We start from the raw sequence: 20,585 nt of genomic DNA on the forward strand, positions 1-20,585 counted from the left end.
AGAAGAGCTCAGTATCTCCATGGTGCAGAAGCAAGTGACTTTAATGAGTTCTAACAATTGGGTGAAAAGAAAACTTTTTTAAAAGGTAAGGTCATAGAGATGGTTTTCTTAACTATTATGTGCTCTGGGGTGAGGTTTTCTTTCTTCTTCTTTTTTGTTGTTCAAGCATAGTTGTCTCCATTTCCCAACTCCACCAACCACTCTCCCTCGCCTCACTGACTGCGGTGAGGTTTTCATCCCCACTCTTTACTAGAAAAAAAAAGTTTGTTGAGCCCAAATAAACATCAGCCTTACCTAACTTTTAAATTTATGTGATAAATAAAATGTCCTATAATTCAAGGCATTTATCAATACATTTGACTTCTGAACATTCCAATTACAAGAGAATTTCAAGTAGTACAATTGGCTCCACCATTGCTCTTTCCTTTTCCAAGGCCCTCAATTAAGGACAACTTTAAGTCTGTTCTTCTTGATGTGTTCCATTTTAGGTGATTATGCTTCCTTTATAACAGAGAATTCTGGCCTTATTTCAGATGTTAGAAGTCTTTTTTATACACAATGTTTTGATGTTCTGTTAGAACTTTTGTGACTTTTGTTACTAAATATTCTCATTTGAATTGATTATCATTAGTATCCTCCAACCTTAATCATTTATTGAATTAATATCAGTTTGAAACTATTGCTATTGTAGGTGTTTGTAGTCCTTTTTGAGTCGTTTAGGTCTTTTAAATTAATTAAGTGCTCACATATAATAAATGTTGCAATACAGCCCTAAAACTTTAGTATAAATATTAAGAGTCAGCTATACTTGCTTAATGCCAAACAATACAGATGTAACGGCAGCAACTACTCTTCTATCCACTTCCATCACTTGGACAAGGTGTTCAGACGGAGAGCATGAGAAGGTGTTAGCCTGTTGACAAACATCCAGGAGCAAAATCAGTTTCATGTGAGGCCCTCCAGTGGCCCCAGGTTCTGTTTTGTACTGGTAGTGGCATTAAAGAATATTTTCAAGATGAATAGATTTTCCTGCTATGCTGGTGATCTCAAAGGTTAGACTATGCCAGGAATTATCTCTACATTCTGGTGAATAATAATCCTGTCAGGGATTGAGTAATACACATTAGTCAAATGCCATGGCTTGCATTAGGCCTCCGGTACACATAGTAGCATGTATCCTCTCTGTAGCAGTGTTTTTAGGAATAGTTCCTAAGAATTAGGTATTGATGATAACTATTGAGCTTTTGATTATAATATGCTTTCTAATAGTTGAAATATAAACATTTGTACAAATGTTAAGTTTAGAAAACCATATAACCAGTTTGGGAAAAAAATAAACTAGCAAAGGAGCATCTTTTAAAATAGTATTTTATAAGTATACATGCTAGTATATTTAAACTTGCCAGTATATACATACCATATATACAGTATATACAATTAAAAATAAAAAAAATATGTTTTTAAGACTTTTTAATAGTGAGAATTCTTTAGTAGGTAGAAATCTTTCCCAGCTAGAGGATCATTTGATGTTTTTCTTCCCTGTTTGTTTCTTATTACCAGGTGTTTGTCTTTTAAATTTAGATATAGATAGAATAATTAAGGTTTTTTTTTAAGTAATTGCCTTCCCAAATTAGTATTTCCACAGCTCTGTTTTTAAAGTTATACTTTTAAAAACAGGAATAAATGTAGTTAAAATGTTTACAGAAATTATTAACATCTTTTGAATACCTTTGGGTTCTTTTGACTTTTTAAAAGTATCCTTTTTTTAAGAGGTATTTTCTTTTTTTAGAGAGGGAGGGGGAGAAAGAGAGAGAGAGAAACATCAATGTGTGGTTGCCTCTCATGTGGCCCCCACTGGAGACTTGGCCTGCAACCCAGGCATGTGCCCTGACTGGGAATCGAACCAGTGACCCCTTGGTTCTCAGCCCACACTCAATTCACTGAGCCACACCAGCCAGGGATAAAAGTATCATTTTTGAGCACACATGCTAATGTTGATTTAAAAGTGAGATTATTATTCCCCAAACTATGAAAAAATAGATAGGAGAGAGAGAAGGGACATTTCTTAATTGTAAATGTTTTGGTTTTATTTTGTTTATATTTTTCATTCTTTTTTCTTGTTTATTTGTGTAGTGAAATTTAATGTAAAAGTTTTAAATAAATCACCATGTACAGATGGATGCCAGTTAGTAAATTTTATTTGATAGCAAAGTTAAATTTGTTTGTATTTGAAATGCATGAAATTCCTATTTAGTGCAGAAAATGAAAATTAGAGAACCTACTTCTATTCCTTGTACAACTGCGTATTGTCATGTCACATGGAATACGTTCTCTTGTGTCTCTCTGTGCCTGTGGCTTCTCTTCTGTAAAATGGGCTCAAGAACTTAATTGACTGCCTTCATCCCTTTCAAGAACATTGAGGACAGATACCTTGAAGCTTTTGGAAGACAAAGTGCCACCTTATGTATTTTTTGGTACTAACTTGCCTTGTAAGTATGTGCTATATATTATTCACAGTGGCACGATGTGACATTTAGACATTTTTCAATGAGAACAAAAGTTGTTTGCATGCTTTTGTGTTAAACTATAACTTCATTATTAATGTTTTACAATTTTTGAACTTCTTTCCTACCTCTCTGGGGCAGTGAGAACTGTCCCTCTGACATCTCTGTGTCCTGCACTGCTCCTGGGCAGGAGGTGGGCATACGAACCTTTTGGGGGCAGTACTTTAGGTACTACCCATACATAGTTGTTGTATGGGCAGGTCAGGGGTATCTCCTTAGGTCTGCAATATACAGAGCAGGGCCTCATCAGCTTAGAAAAAGACAAAGCGCCCTCTGTTCCTGAGTTTTAAGTTTTCTTCACCATGTTTCTTCTGTCCTGTATTCTGACTCATGGGGTGGCGAGTCAGGCAGAAGTCCTTGATTGCACCATACAGAAAGTGTGGTGGAGGGGGAGAATTCCAGTCTAGGATTGGGGGGACATGGACTGTTGATCTCTGTGCTGCCCCTATAGTAGTTCTTGCTTTTACTGCTCTGAACTGTGTTCTATCTTTAATGAATGAGGATGCGACAGTGTCAGGATCCTGGGGGTGACAAGGGCTGCTCTTGCATTGAATGCCTAGATTTCGTATGATTCTGAAATGGTGATTAAAAGTATATGTGAAGCTGCCTGTGATTATTCACATGAAAACTGTTTAAGTATACTTCATTATGATTTTCTTTTGCACATGGGTTAATTTTCACTGCCCAAGAACTTTGTTGCATAACTTCCAACATTATCAATGAATGCTTGTGGTTAGAAAGCTGTGTCCTTTAAAGAGTTACAGGTGCTATTTTGTTAAAAATAACAAATGCTTAAGTGCTATTTTGTTTTTCTGTGGTAAAAATTGTTCTTGTATGAGAAAGATGATAATTTTTATGTCAGGTTAATATTTTTGAAGTTTGTTTAGAAATTGTTAGTATTTTTGTGATAGCATATTTTCTCAGGTTTCTCAAGTTGTTTCATGTTTTTATGACATCTTTTATCATTCTTTTCCAGAGAATTCGGTCAACAGTGGATGAAAAAGAACAAAAACAACTTCTTATGGATTTGGATGTAGTAATGCGGAGTAGTGATTGCCCATACATTGTTCAGTTTTATGGTGCACTCTTCAGAGAGGTAGGCATCAACTATTTGAATTTTAGCTGATGAATAAATAAATAAGAGGATTGTAAGGATAGATTCTGTTCTTCAGTTACATGCCTTATATTAGTAAGAAGTTAATTTCTCAGTATTTTAGTATATAGCCATGATAATCTATACATTAATTTCTACCACTTATTTTTCCTTTGGTTAAGGGGTGAAACTCATACATTTTTAAATGGCTATCATTTCTGAATCCCCTATTTTCTTTTTTCATTTATAAATACTTTCTAATCTTTTCCCCCTTTCTACTGATTTAATTTATTGGGGTGACCCTAGTTAACAAAAATTATACAGGTTTCAGGTGCCTAATTCTACAACACATCATCTGTACACTGTGTTGTGTGTTCACCACCCCAAGTCAAGTCTCCTTCCATCACCATTTATCCCCCTATATCTTCCTTTACCTTCCCCACCACTCTTAGCTATCAACACACTTTTTTCCATGTCCATGAGTTTTTTTTCTCTCTCTCTTTTCTTTTTTTCTCAATCCCTTCCCCACATAACCTCCCCACCCCACAGCAGCTGTCAACCTGCTTTCTATGAGTCTCTGTTTTGCTTGTTAGTTTATTTTTGTTCATTAGATTCCACATGAGTGAAATCATAGGACTTGCCTTTCTTGGACTGCCTTATTTCACTTAGCGTAATGCTCTTTGGGTTCATCCATGCTATCACAAAGGGTAAGATTTCCTTTTTTATGGCCTAGTAGTATTCCATTGTGTAAATGTACCACCACTTTTTTTATCCACTTGTCTACTGATGGATAGACATATGGCTGCTTCCAAATCTTGGCTGTTGGAAATAACAATGCAGTGAATATGGGGGTATCTATATTGAACATTAGTGTTTCTTCTAGTTTTTTTTGGATAAATTTCCAGAAGTAGAATCTCTGGGTCATAAGGCAGTTTCATTTTTAATTTTTTGAGGAAACTCCATACTGCTTTCCACAGTGGCTGTACCAGTCTGCATTCCCACCAAGTGCACGAGGGTTCCCTTTTCTCCACATCCTCACCAACACTTGTTGTTTGTTGATTTATTGATGACAGCCATTCTGATAGTTGTGAGGTGATATCTTATTATGGTTTTAATTTGAATCTCTCTGATGATTAGTGAGGTTGAACATCTTTTCATATGCCTATTGACCATCTGTATGTCCTCTTTGGAGAAGTGTCTATTCAGGTCCTTTGTCCATTTTTCACTGAATTATTTGTGGGTTTTTTGGGGCTTGAGTTTTATAAATTCTTTATAAATTTTGGATATTAACCCTTTATCAGATGTATCGGCAAATATTTTCTATATTCAGTGGGTTAACTTTTCATTTTGTTGATGGTTTCCTTTGCTTTGCAAAAACTTTTTAGTTTGGTGAAGTCCCATTTGTTTATTTTTGTTGTTGTTGTTGTCCCTTCCCCGAGGAAACACATCAGAAATAATATTGCTACAAGAAATGTTCAAGATTTTACTGCCTATGTTTTCTTCTAGGAGTTTTATGGTTTTGAGTGCTGCATTAAAGTCTTTAGTCCATTTTGAGTTTATTCCTATATATGGTATAAGGAGGTGGTATAGTTTTTTTTTTAATGTATCTTTCCAGTTTTTCTAATACCGTTTATTGACTAGACTGTCTTTACCCCATTATATGTTTTTACCTCTTTTATCAAATATTAATTGGCCATGTAGGTGTGGGTTTATTTCTGGGCTCTTTTCTGTTTAATTGATCTATATGACTGTTTTTATGCCAGGACCCTGCTGTTTTGAGTACTATAGCCTTATAGTATAGTTTGATATCAGATAGTGTGATACTTCCAACTTTGAACTCTTAAGCATTTTAAATGCTCTTTAAAAGTACCATTCTTATTTTTAAACTGTTAGAATGTGTTGGAACTTGATCACAAAGAATGTAGTGTTTTGTTTGTTTGTTTGTTTTTTTAAACTTTTTTTTAGAATCCAGTTACCAAACCTCCACCCTTTTTTTTTTTTTTAAAGATTTTATTTATTTATTTTTATAGAGGGAAGGGAGGGAGAAAGAGAGAGAGAGAGAAACATCAATGTGCGGTGGCTGGGGGTCATGGCCTGCAACCCAGGCATGTACCCTGACTGGGAATCGAACCTGCGACACTTTGGTTTGCAGCCCGCGCTCAGTCCACTGAGCTATGCCAGCCAGGGCTTTGTTTGTTTTTTTTACTTAAACAATATACTGTGTTGTAAGACAGGGCTGAATGTACACTGAATAGAAATATGAAATCTTGTAATTGGAGAAGACCTTAGAGGTTAGTCAGTTAATTCTCTACCCAATCTTCAAATATATTTTGGGGGGGTTTTAATAGACAATCCTAGTAACTGAAAGCATGCCACTCCATGATAGATCCTACTTCTAATAGAATCACTAATTAATCACTCTTAATTTTAGGCTTGTACTTGCTTTTTCTTCCTTTCCTTATACTTTTTATGACTTGAATATTCATTTTCTTTTTACTAGATACATTGAATTTATTAGTTTACTTAACCATTTTACATTGTATTACCTTGTATCAGTATATAGTCATGTATTCAGGTGCATAACTGTATCTTAGACCTAAGTATTACATAATATTATTCTGTTAGTAATAATGACTCTGGAACTTTCTTTAGGTTGCACAAGAATCTTGTTATCTCCTCTACCCTTCTTCCCCCAAACCCAAATTTATTCTTCACAATCACTAAATCCTCTGGCTGTGTTAATCTGTACATTTTATGTAGAACAATCATTATTTAGGGATTAGATTAGATTTTTCTCTCCTGACTAGATTCCACAGTCAGCTTTTCCAGTGGGGTGTTCACTGTAGCCTCCAACTGGCTCTGTCTCAACCATAATTCCCCTCCATGGTACTTGAATACACCCATTTATTTCTTATGTTCATTTATTTAATAATTCACTTAAGCAATATTTAAATATCTAGCCCCAGGTTAGATAGTGTGGAAATCTGGTTTTATGAAAAGACAGAGTAAGTGATATCCATGATTGAAAACTTATTGGTAACAAAACAAAAAGTTTGGAATAGTGTCTGAAAAGTATCCTTATGGTTTCTTATGAATAGTTGGGGCAAAACTCAGCTTATATCTAAGGCAAGTTGAAGGGAGTGAAGTTGAGATACACAGCTGTAAGCACTGCCACCTATTGACTGAATGATCTGTTGTGTTCACATATGTTGTCTTCACACAAGTTAGTGGTAATATCCCCTTCTTCCAGAGATGAAACAGATTTGAGCACTAATTTGAAGTCACACAGCCATAGGTGTCAGAGTTAGGAATTCAAAGACAAAGATCTCACTGTTCATTCTTTTATACCAAAAGTGGTTCAGGGATGAAGAATTTTTAGTTTAATTTAAAATTTAATCTACTTTTTAAACATTATAATTTTTGACTCTGATAAGATGAAATCTTGGGAACTATAAAAATCACAAAATGACAGAGTGAAATTGAACTCTGCCCAAAATCTTAGAATTTCATTCTAAGAAATCATGGGTACTTCCTGAATACTAAAAAGAGAAGCTTGCGAAACAGAAAGTTCACTGTTAAAGAGTGTGTAGTCCAAATGTGTTTTCTCAAGTTACAGTGGTTAAAAATATTAAATATATTTAATAAGGGTTAGAGAAACACTTTTCAGAAATTGGTAACTTAAAGATCTTTTTTGGCCACATAACCTTCAGTTCCAAGAATAGACCCAAAATTTTATGACAGGGAAGAAGGGAAGTGAATACAAGCAGTTAGAACTTTTTACCTTACCCTCACTATGAGAGAGACAGATGCTTTTCATTCCTGTCACTGTAAGAAACCTTTCAGAATATTGTATTTCATATAATTTATATGACCACAAGACATCAGGTTTTGGATCTAGTTCAGTCACCATCAGTCGAGGGACTTGTGAAATGTTATATTTTTCTTGCAGCTACTTTATAGACATTAATCTTGCAATTGGGTAATTTTGAGCCTTTGAAAGTTCTGTAACTTTATTAGAGCAGTAAATAAATAATATTAATACCGAAGTTGATAACTTATTTATTGCCATTGTCTCCAACAATGTATACATCTTTCTAGGATGAGTATACACCCTAGAATATATGGGGTGTATACTCTTTCCCAGGATGTATACTCATCCTAGAAAGAAGTATAGTCATATAAAAGACCGAAGTACAACTTGGATTTGATTAAGATATTAGGACACCTAATTGCACAGGTTTCTAAATTCTTTTGCAGATTTTATAGACAGGGAAAAAAAGAGCTTGATAGTATTGAAAAGTTAAAGTAACTTATAGCCTATAGTTTACTTTAAGTCTTTTAATTTATAAATTTTCAGAGTTTAATAGCAAGGAAACCCTTATTTCAAGTATCTTTTGAGGTTGGAGAAATTCTAGCATAGGAAATACTCTTCTGTGTAGCTTGTGATTATAGACATTCATGAGATTATATAAAAGGCAGCGATGTTAGCCGAATTTTGTCACCTTTCTGTCCCTTCTACTGATCATGTTGTTTCCTTTTCCTTACCCCTTACAAGTTATAAATACAGCTTTATGGAGATAATGTTGACACATGGTAAACTGTACATGTTTAAATCATACAATTTGATATGTTTAAAAAATGTATACGCCTATACCATTAACCATAATCAAGATAATGAACATCTTCATCATGCATATGTTGTTTGTGTCCCACAGGTAACACACACATCCTCTCTGCTGTCACTGTCCTCAGGCAAACATAGATCTGCTTTCTGCCACTCTAGATAAATTTGCATTTTCTAGAATTTTGTGTAAATGGAATCCTACAGTATGTAGTCTTTCAAAAAAAAAGTCTTCTTGTTCCTGCTCAGCATGGCTTAGTTTGTTGAGCATCATCCAGCAAAGCTAAAGGTTGCTGGTTTGATTCCTGGGGTCAGGGCACATGCCTGGCTTGTAGGCCTAGTCTCCTGTCGGGACACATGTGAGAGGCAACCGATTGGTGTTTCTCTTCCACTCTTCTTCCCTCCCCATCTCTTTAAAATTAAATAAGTAAAATGGTTTTTAAAAAATGTTCTTTTCCTCAGCATAGTTATTTTGCAATTCATGTTGTGGCATGTATCAATAGTTTGCTCCTTTTGATTGTGGAGTACCATTAGTATTCTATTGTGTGGATGCACCTCAGTTTGCTTTCTCATTCACATGCTGAAGGACATTTGGGTTGTTTCCAGTTTTTATCTAGTACAAATAAAACTGTTATGAGTATTTGTATACACGTTTTTGAGTGGACATATGATTTTATTTCCCTCGGGTAAGTATGTGGGAGTGGAATGCCTGGCTTATATGGTACATGTATGTTTTAAGTCTGTTTTCAAAAGTGCAGTTGACTTTTGAACAACTAGGGGTTTGGGTGCTACCCTTGCACAGTCAAAAACCTGCATATAACTTTTGATTCCCCACAAACTAAACTTCAGTTGTTCCTCAGTATCTGCAGGGGATTAGTTCCGGGAATGTCACCAATACCAAAATCCACAGATGCTCAAGTACTTTATGTAAAATAGTGTAGAACAATAACATGCAATCAGCCCACCACATTCTCAGATTCCCAACTGCAGATCCAAAATACTGTTTTCGATTCACAGTTGGTTGAATTGCAGGATGTGAAACCCAGGGATAAGGAGGGTGACTGTATACTGAAAAAAAATCTGCATGTAAGTGTCCTGTGCAGTTCAAACCTGGGTTGTACAAGGGTCAACTATGGTTGCACCATTTTTAATTTCCAGCAGTAGTGTATGAAAGTTCTATTTCTTCACATCTTTCCAACAGTTGGAATAGTCTGTTTTTTTTAATTTTTAGCCAATCTAGTAGATTTAGAGTGGAATTTCATTGCATTTTTAATTTGTATCTTTCTAACGACTAATAATGTTTTAAGAGCTTTTCATGTGCTTATTTGCCAACTGTATGTTCTCTTTGAGGCAGTTTCTGTTCAAATCTTTTGTCATTTTTGTTTATCTTAATATTGAGTTGTGAGGGTTTTTAAAAAATATTCTGGATACAGGTTTATGATAGGATATATGATTGCAGATGTTTACCGCCCCCTCTCCCCCAATCTATGGCTAATCTGTTATACATTTTGATGGTGTTTCTTTTTTGTTTTTTTTAAGATTTTATTTATTTATTTATTTTTAGAGAGGGAGAAGGGGGGAAGAAAGAGAGGGAGGGAAACACATCTATTAGGTTGCTTCTTTCACACCCTCGTCTGGGACCTGAATTAGTACATTATGGTTCACAGGCCAGTGCTCAATCCACTGAGCCACACCAGCCAGGGCAAGTGTTTTATAAAAAGTGAAAGCTTTTTTTAATGTTGATGTAGGACACTTTGTTAGTTTCTTTTATATGTATTGTGCTTTTGGTGTTATATCTAAGGAATTTTTGCTGGACTCACACTTAGATTTTTCTCATATTTTCTTCCCATAGTTTTATGGCTTTAGACATCACAATTATATTTATCATCCATTTAGAGTTAGTTTTTATATGGTGAGAGATGTGGATTGATGTTTACTTTGTTGCCTTTGGATATCCTTTTGCACCTTTGCCAGAAATCAGTGTGTGAGTCTGTTTCTGGACTACCTAGTATGTTCCATTCTTGTTTTGTCTATCTTTGAACCAATTTGACACCTGTCTTAGTTCTTCTAGCCTTATAGAAAGTCTTGAGATCTTGTAGTACTGGTCTTTAAATTTTATTTTTTAAAGTAAGTTTTGGTTTTTTGAGGTCCTTTCTATATCCATATGGATTTTGGTATCTGCTTGTCAGTTTTTACACACATAAAAAAGTCCCCAGAATTGTTGATTGGAATTACATTGACTCTGTACTAGCAGCCCCCAAACTTTTTGGCACAAGAACCAGATTCATGAAAAACACTTTTTGCAGAGCTGGGGCTGGAAGGTGGGGTGTAGACAGGAGGTGGAGCTCAGCTGATAGTTGAGGGAAGCTTTGCTTGCTTGCCTGCTGCTCAAGGTCACCAGACTGGTTAGTACCTGTCCTCAGCCCTGGGGGTTGGGAACCCTTGCTCTATACATCATTTGGGAGAGTATCAGTGTTTTAATAGTCTTAAATCTAATGACTCATTAACATGGTATCTTCATTTATTCACATCATGTAAATACTTTTCAGCAATATTTTGTCATTTTCATCATACAAGGCTTTCACATTTTTGTTAAATTTATCCTTAAATACTTGATATTTTCTGACACTTTAATAAATGAGATTTTAAAAATTGTTTCTTCTTATTTTGTGACTAGTATAGAAATTCAGTTGATTCTTATTAATCTTACATAATGCAACCTTATTAAATGCATGTATGAGTTCTGGAAGCTTGTTGTAGATTCCATCATGTTTTTTACATAGATTATCATGTCCATGAATAAAGAGGGTTTACTTCCTTCTTTCCAATTTGTGTTGTTCCTTTTTCTCTTTTCTTCCTTCCCTCCTCCTTCCTTCCCTCTCTCCCTACCTTCCTTCTTTCCTTTTTTCTTTTTCTTTCTCCTCCTTTCTTCCCTCCCTTCCCCTTCCTTCCCTTCCATCCCTTTTGTTCTTTTTCTTTCTTTCCTTTCTTATTGCACTGGCAAGATCCTCTGGGACACTGTTGAATAGAAATGGTGAGAGAGGACATCCTTGTCATGTTTCTGATCTTAGGGGAAATGCATTCAGGCTTTCACTATTAAATAGGATGTCTGTTATAGGTTTTTCATAGATGTTCTCTATCAGGCTGAAGAAGTTCCCTTCTATTCTTAGTTTGTTGAGAGTTTTTATCAGGAGTGGATATTAGAATGTTGTCAAATTGTTTTTATACATCCTTAAGATGATTGCATATGTTTTTAAAATATGGTAGGTTATATGGATTGCTTTTTCAGATATTAAAACACCTTTGTCTTTCTGGGATATATCCACTAGATTATTATATATTATTTTTTACATATTGTTAAATTTTCTAAACTTTTATTTAGAAGTTTTATATACAAGTTCATGAGAGATATTGATCTGTAATTTTCTTATAATGGTTTTTTGTTTTGTCTTTTGTATCAGTGTAATGCTAGCCCTATAGAATGAGTTGGGAAATATTCCCTCATTTTCAATTTTCTGGAATAATTTATGGACTTGGTATTATTTATTCTGTAAATATTTTGTAGAATTCACCAATGAAGCCATTTGAACATGGAGTTTCCTTTGTGGGAAGATTTTCAACTACAAAATTGATTTCCTTTAAAGATAGAATTCTATTCTAGTTATCTGTTTCTTTGAGACTGATCTTTGGTAGTAAATTCCCTTGAAGAAATTTGTCCCTTTCATCTAAATTGTCAAGTTAATGGTCATGGAATTATTTACAATATCCCTTTCTTTTCATCTTAATATGTGTAGACAATATAGTGATGTTTCCTCCCTCTTTTTCTGATACAGGTAATTTGTGCCTTCTTTATTTTTCCCTAAGTAGTATGGTGAGGAGTTTATAAAATTTATTAATATTTAAGTGAACCAACTTTCAGTTTCATTAATTTTCTATATTTTCATGTTTTCTAATTAACATTTTTTATTCTAATTCATTTTCTTCTACTTTGGTTTAATTTACTCTCCTTTTTCTAGTTTCTTATGGAAGTTCTTACTTTTTTTTAAACTATGAAATATTTCAAACATACAGAAAATTACAGAGAATAACAGTGTATCCACACCACACACTTGCATTTTGGCACATTTGCTTTTTATCTGTCTTTAAATTATAGATACAGTTGAAGTCCTCATCTCATTCTCCCTTTTCCTCTCTCAATCTATCTAAACATGACCTTGAAGTTAATATTTCCTTCAACTTGTTTTTTCCATATATGTATTTTCCCTTAAATATTAAATACATAGTATTGCTTTATTATATTTTCAAAATTTACCTAAATGGAATAATCCTGTTTGTGTCTTCCATAGAATTTTTTATTCAGCATAGTTTTCAAGATTTGTCCATGTAAACAGAGATCTGTAATAAAGGTAGGGCAAAAGTAGGTTTACAGTTGTGAGTATGTGAAACAGTTTACTCTTGCATTTTTATTGTATTATTTTCCATGTGAACAACTGTAAACCTACTTTTGCCCCACCATACATATAATTTGGTTAATTTATTTTAACTGCTATATAATATTCTAATGATTAAACATACCATTTTTAATAATTAATAATTCTAATGGTTGTTTCTAATTTTTTGCCATTATAAACAGTATAAAAACGAACTTCCTTTTGCATGTCTGCTGACAACTTAGGTTATAGTTTCTTAGAGTGTATACCTAGAAATATAATTGCTAGGTTAAATGATAGTGAATATCTTCAACTTTAGTGGATGTTGTCATGTTTCTGTCTTTATTGTTTATACTAACATATTCCTATGAGTCAGAAAGGTAATTTCTGTATCAGGAATTGTACTTAGTTGTCAGTGATGGAGACTGGTAGTGGCTTATTACTTAGTTTGTGGTTTCGATTATTGAGACTGCTTCCTAGTCCAAGTTGGCACCTAGCATTCAGCTATCCACAGGAAGCAAGACAAAAGGGAAGAACTAAAAGGGCTGTCCTGGAATCATGATGGGACAGGTTTGTGTTGGCCTCTCATTGGCTCCCCTACTTTACATAAAAGACTGAGAACTATAGTTTTAGCTGGGCACAATGTACATAACAAAGGGGCTGGGGATGTTGGGTGGGCTATATACATTTATTGTGACAAATCTCACTGCTAATATTTGATATTATTAAATGTTTCAGTTTGAGCAGGCAGGTGGGTTTGAAGTGGTACCTCACTTTTAAAATTACGTTTATCTAATTATCTGTGAGATACAGAATTTTTTACTTGTGCATTTAGGTTTTCTCTTGTGTGACTTGCCTATTCATATCCATTTGCTATTCTTTTGTGTTGCTTGTTGCTAATTGATTTAGTATATGCTTTATTATTCAAGATACTAGTCCTTTTTTTTAAAATCCAAATAGATGTTCTTGTCTTAGTTTTAAACTTTTGGTATGATGTCCTTTATCATACAAAAATATTCATTATAATGGTGTTAAATTAGATAGGTCTTACTCTTTTCATGTATGTTTTTGGGAAGATTTTTTTTTCCTACCCTGAAGTCTTAGACTTTCAAAACGAAAATATTTTGCTTTTGCTTTTCTTTTTTAAACATTTTATTTATTTTTAGAGAGGGGGAAGGGAAGGAGGGAGAGAAACATCAATGTGTGGTTGCCTCTTGCACACCCCTTACTGGGGACCTGGTCTGCACCCCAGGGATGTGCCCTGACTAGGAATCCAACTGGTCGGTGAACCCTTTGGTTCGCAGGTTGGTGCTCGACCCACTGAACCACACCAGCCAGGGCTATTTTTGCTTTTCTGAAATTGCTTTTGGGAGTTTTTGTATTTTTATTTGTGAATGATTTGAGGTGATGATCTAATTTAGCTTTTTTATATATGGAGGCCACTGGTCTCAGCAGCATTCATGGAATAGTCCACACTTTGCCACTATTTGCTTTGCTACCTCTGTCATAAATCAAATTTCCTAGGTGTGTGTTTTTTTTTCAGTATGTTCCACTGGCATATTTACTTTCCCCCTGTATTAGTACCACCATCTTTTACTGTGATAGCTTTCTATAACAGTTTTTGTATGTTAGCTCAGTCCCCCTTCTTTAAAATCATGTGAGCTATGCTTGGCTCTTCTTTTCTGTTTAAGTTTTAGAATAAGCTTGTCCAGGTATGTGATAATTTCAATTAGAATCTAACTGAATTTTTAGGTCAATTTGGGGGCATTTGGCATCTTTGTGATCCTGAGTCTTCATACTTGTAAGCTCTGCTCTCTCTTTGGTCAGGTTGCTGTTATACCCTTTACTAACATTTTGTACTTGTTTTCATAAATGCTTTGCTTCTTTTGTTATAGTCTGAGCATTTATAGTTTTTGTTATTGATAGTGTTTTTTTAAAGAATTTTCTAGGTGGTTACTGCTGATACATAAGCACGTTATTGGTTTTCTCTGGATCCTGTCTCTAGGAACCTTATCTTGATCTTTGCAGTTCAGTTTTTCATTGTCTTCCACCTTTCTCTCAGTAAATCCAGGTTCAGTAATTTCTTTTGTATGTGAGTCAAATGGCCATTCCATCCTTTGCTTGAACGTGAGTAATGCTGCTGTCCCTGCTTTTTGAGGCAGCTCAGACCATTCCATTTTTCTTTCTTTAAATGCAGCTTGTTGCTGTTGTCTATCCTCAAGCCAAAAGGAACTACCAGAAGAAATAAGAAATTCATATTAGGTTATATACCTTCAGAAACTACAGACATTTCCCTCTCTGGCACTAATATGCTCTTTTCATCTTTAAATCTTAGTTTACATTTCCTTTATTTCCCCCGTTCCCATATCCTTCTTTCTCTTTTGGTTGCCTTTCTATTTTTCCATTCTCTTCTCTTCTCCCTTTGTTTTCTTAGCTATAGTTTTTACCAGCTACCAGGCACTCTATTTTGTATTTTACATATGTTAACTTATTTGATCTTTATCATAGTTCATTGAGGATGGTAGGGCAATCCCATTTCACAGATGTGGAATAGAGGGGTCCCATCTTATATAAGTTGGAAGTGGGAGAGCATGGATAAGAAGTCAGGCCTTTCAGACTCTAAATATCAGTGATCTTTCTATTGTACTTCACTACACCACTGAAGCTCAGTTCCTTCCTGTACTGTTATTCTAAATAGATGAGTTAAGTATGCTGTAATGAAAAAGTTCTAGTAAATGTATTGTGATGATGTCTTTAGATTAGAATAAATTCAAGTGTGTGTTTTGAGTGAAGGGTGTTACTCAGTCTTTTGTGAGAGTCATTGTGTATGAGCACTCAAAATAAAAGAGAAGACTTGAATATTAAAGTAAAAGTTTACGTCAGCTATGCTTTACAAAATAGTATTCTGTGAAGCCATGTAGCTACATGAGTGCTCTAGCAGGTGATCCTATTGTGAGAGTGCTGTATCTCTTCTCAATACTTATCAATACGTGCCTTCTCTATTTATAAGTTGGGTGCCCTTCCACTATAGGTATTGATAAGAGAAAGGAGTTAAGTAAACTGGATTCTATTTATGGCTATACCACTAATTAGCAGTGTTGTTCTGGGCAGGCATTTTACTTTTAGAGGCATTAATCTCATAATGCAGGTTCATGTGTGAGGGGTAGGAGATTAGTGGTAGAAAAATCTCTAAGGATCCAGCTGGACCCAGTCATTAGTGACAACATACATAATCAGTTTTAGATAATTCTTTGTCCTCATCCTGATAGTTGTTTTCACTCTTACAAGGTACTTGGTGGTACTTGCTCATATGTGCAAATACTTTGATAGCACTATAATCATGGTATTGGCTTATGTTCTACATTTTATTGTGCATACAGCTCGAGAACTGTATAGTTTTCAAAATAATATGGTTTTAAATAATCCCTTTAATGATGTACCATTTCCTCGTAATGAGGTTAGGTCAGTGGTTTCTAGTTTGTTTTTGTTTTGTAATTTATGATTGTTTAAATTAGGTTCCCAATCATGATTCTGTCAATGAGTATAGATACTTTTATTTCTCTTGTTTAGTTGTACAGTTGACTTCAAACTGTTTTAAAACACTCTATAATGTTGCCATCAGTTTTTAAATGATACAGTTTAATTATAGCCAGCATTCATTAATTTAAAGAATGTTTGAAGGGCATTCCATACCCTGATAGAATGTATGCCCTAGTAGGGACTATAGATGAAAAACACAAAGTTAAAATAAATCATATTTTATATTAGAAGATGATGAGGATTATGCCTCAAGTGCAGGTTATCTATTCATTGCCGATTATGCAAAACATAGCAAGGTAAGGTAAAGGGATGCTAAGAGTGGGATGACTTGCATTTTAAATGTTAACTCCTGAGAAGGTGGCACTTGAGCAAGGATTTGAGGCATTGGATTTGCTATATATATTTTTTCTGTCTCCCTTTCTTTTCTCTCTCTTTCTGTCTCCCTTTTTTTCTCTCTTCCTTTCTTTCCCTGTCTTTCCTGTCTCTCCCTCTCTTTCTTTTACTAATTTACAAAGTTTTTATAGTATCTCAAGATAACTATAATCTTTGTCTTTGTTAGTGAAAATGAACATTTCCCCATGTTTTCTATTTTTAGATTTAATTATAACAAAATTTGAAATTTTTATAAAAATGCTAAAGTTTTCTATGTAAGATGATTCCTATCCTTACAATTAAGAATGCAAGAAACTGGGCAAAGAAATTCATGTTTAAGCATGAGAAAAATATTCTGCCCAGAGCTTTGATAAGAAACCAAAATTTCTACTAAAACAAAATTAAAAAAAATAAGATTGCTTTTTTTTCTTTCATTGTATTTCTATTTTAAGTGAAGGGACAAATGGTACTTAATAATGAGATGTATAAGAATAACAAATATTTGTTATTTCATAGGGTGACTGTTGGATCTGTATGGAACTCATGTCTACCTCGTTTGATAAGTTTTACAAATATGTATATAGTGTATTAGATGATGTTATTCCAGAAGAAATTTTAGGCAAAATCACTTTAGCAGTAAGTACCTGGTTTTCAAATTGTTTATTTTATGTATAGTACTTATATAACAATGGTGCTGGAGTTTTGAGTGTGCATACCCAAATGTCCTTCACAGGATGTTATTAATTTTCTTAGAGAATCATTTGTAATGGGAAAAGAGATAAAATCACTTCTTTGGGGCAATTAACATAAATCATAACAATTTTCAAAATGTATTCTACATAAATACTGCAGTATTCTTTTCAATAAAATCACAGTGAACCATAATAGATGGTGGTGTCAGTAAGATTAGAAAAAGCAGTTTTCTGCTTTTTCCCCCTGCTGGCTTAATCATTTTAAAATATGTTGTATTATTAAAGTTATCCCTAAATTAATTAGAATCACAGCAGTTTCCTTTAAGTCTCTTAATTAAAACTCTTAGACAAAGTATTATTTCCTGTGGTTTAAGTAAGATTTGGGCTATCCAGTCTAAACTATGTAAATTTTTGACTAGCAATTTCAGTAACCAGCATTACTACTAATTTAGTCAATTCACTTTTACCAGAGTACCAAGAAAAAAGATGTACTTTTTGCTTGTGTGTTTATAGTTTTGAAAGTGAGGTCATGATTATTTCCTTTCTTGCTCTGAATCTTTTGGTCAACAAAGGTTGTTCATAATTATTTTTTTTCTGACAAAAATTTTGATAGAGTAAAATTAATAAGATTCTTAGAAATCCCTGTGAATCTGAATTAATTACATGATCTGGTTAGTGGTTATGTAAACTAAATTTTAGAGGAAGTTGTAAGATACTCTGGTTGCATATATTTTCCTATCTCTTCCTTCCCTGTATCCTCATCCTCCAGTGCAGGTTATCTATTCATTGCCATTTTATCCTGTTGAAGCACTAATGGTTAATGTTAAAAAGATGCAGTTTCTGAATTGTATTTAGTTATAAGAGAGGTGTGTGTGTAATTGAAATTTAAAAAACCAGATTAAACTTTAGTCATTATAATCTTAAGATTCATAGGTCTCATGTAATGTTTTAAGCTATTTAGCTGAATTGATGCTGAAATTTTTATGAGCTACATTTTAAGATATATACCCTTTCATGTATTTTATAAAACAAAGCTGAGTTTTACTACAAACTTGTTCATTATTCAGACTAGTATAGGAAATTTTATATTGCTCAATTTAGCCATCTCCAGTATACCAAACTCAATATTATCTTAGAATTTGTTAGTATTCTTAGGAGCAATAGTAGCATAATGATAAAAGCTAGTAGTTATTGAATGTTCATTTGTATCAGGCCAAGAGCTTACAACATTTTATCTTCATAGCAGCTCTGTATGGTACATAGCACAATTGTCTGTTTACAGATGACAGATCTGAAGTATGGAGAGGTTAAGTAATTAACTTGCTTTGAAGTTTATACAGTTGTAACTGGTACATGGTATAAGCCCAGGCAGCCTAATCCCAGAATTCTGTTTTTCACCACTATAAAACAGGGTGCTCATGGAGTTGGAAAACATAATAAAATTATTTGATCATATACTACAATATGTGTAGTGTAGATATACTATAAATAATTTGTTCTATATTTGCCTATGTTTCTAGACTTGGTGATCACCTTTTATATTAAGCACAACATTTAAAATTACTTTGTGTTAAATCTCTATTTGCTAATTAATAACTCAATGAACACACAAGCCTAGCTGTTTGAAACTTTATAGATTTGCGTGTTCTGTGTTCCTGATATCCATAAGCTTGATGGCAACCGAGACTTGACCTTTCTATAGCAAATAGCTGGCTTGTTGCAAATAGTTGGCCTGTTCTAGTTTGAGGTTGTAGACATTTTAAGTTAAGTCTCTGTTCCTTTCATTCATGAAGAAATTTCTGATATTGTGATTATGAGCAGTGATCAGACAGTAGGATAAATTCTGGGTAAGATGCCAATGTGGCTGAGTGGAGATACTGTGGCTCTTCAGAAATTACTCTGAAGGCTCCGTACCCAGTGAGGGTGAGTGAAGGTGAGACACTGAGAATCTGGAAAAAGTTACTAAATTAGGGTTGATAATGGAGCCAGCCTATTGGGCTTTCTTACACTACATATTTCTATTCTTGAAAAGTTTGAAGGTAAAGAAACATTATATAACTTGTCAATGACTTACTAAAAAATTATGTTACTTTTTTTTTTTTTTTTACTTTCAAGGAATGGTATATAAAGGCAACTTAATTTTCAGATTTAAAATCGTTATTCAGCATCTTCAGTTAACAAAAAAATGCATGAAATATTGAAACATTAAGCTTACGGAATGCATTGGGCTGTGTGGGCTGTTACAACAAACTGTTGTGCTGTTTGATTAAAAGGATACTGTTCATCTCATCTCTGCTTTTTCTTCCCAGACTGTGAAAGCACTAAACCACTTAAAAGAAAACTTGAAAATTATTCACAGAGGTGGGTATAGGATTGTTTTTTATAAAACATTTTTTTAATAGGAATAATAGAAAAAATATTGAAAATTAAATGTCACTTTTTTAGCAAAATGTACTATATGTATCCTAATACTTCATTGTCAATTTAGGGTTTTGGTTTTTTTTTTCCTTTTGGGAGTCTATAAATTCCAGTCTACCTTATTAATATGTTAGGCTTAGTAATTGAAAGAGGTTTTATGGTAAGTTCTTGTTATTCTTAGCTGGAAAATAATTATTCCTTCACTCAGTACATAGTGTTTCTGTGTATATGAGTAAGGCATGGAGATGGTCCTGTGAGCATGCAGAGAAGAATCAGAGTGTGGTACCCTTGTATTACAAAGGCACACTACCATCCCTATCAAGTGTATCTTCTCTACTTTAGAGGATAGTTGTGCAAATTGAGAGATTGTTTCACTAGTATTATACATTGGAATTCTTCTAAAGCATTTATATGTGTGAAAATAGTGATCTTGTCCTTATTAGACACAGATTAAAAATTTTAAACATTTGCTGTAGATCTATTGGAAGACAGTGGGAATACTGCATTTAATTCAGCAAGTAGACTAAATAGCTGCTCTATTTGTTACTGACAGACTAAGAGTAGTGAGTTAGTGGTTTTGAAAAGGGACATAAGTTCACTATTCCCAGTAAATTTGTAATGAACAAATGTAAGACAGTATGTGACACTGTATGATTCAGCCTGACAGTAAATATGATAGAAAGTCAAAGGTCATATTCAGAAATGTGAACCTTGAATTCAAAGAAACGTAGTTTCTAGTTGTTAAAGAAATTAGGAACTTGAGCATTTAAATAATTTTAGTTTGGAGTTGACCCTGGACCGGAAATTAGTTAACCTTGAACATCAGAATAATTCATTTACTTTTGCTGGGCTTGT

At 33.9% G+C, this 20,585-nt stretch overlaps 1 protein-coding gene across 2 annotated transcripts in view; it reads left to right on the forward strand.

Moving 5' to 3' along the window:
• MAP2K4 (mitogen-activated protein kinase kinase 4) overlaps positions 1–20,585 on the forward strand; it is a 113,210-nt gene that overhangs the window by 64,604 nt on the left and 28,021 nt on the right. For both annotated transcript variants that reach the window (XM_045824491.1, XM_045824492.1), the window contains 3 exons: positions 3,541–3,660; positions 17,137–17,256; positions 19,622–19,673. In XM_045824491.1, the coding sequence (XP_045680447.1) occupies positions 3,541–3,660; positions 17,137–17,256; positions 19,622–19,673 (292 nt within the window). The remainder of the gene's footprint in view (positions 1–3,540; positions 3,661–17,136; positions 17,257–19,621; positions 19,674–20,585) is intronic.

Source organism: Phyllostomus hastatus, unplaced genomic scaffold (assembly GCF_019186645.2).
Source record: "Phyllostomus hastatus isolate PE091 unplaced genomic scaffold, TTU_PhHast_1.1 phas_scaffold_55, whole genome shotgun sequence".
Classification (NCBI taxonomy): Eukaryota; Metazoa; Chordata; class Mammalia; order Chiroptera; family Phyllostomidae; genus Phyllostomus; species Phyllostomus hastatus.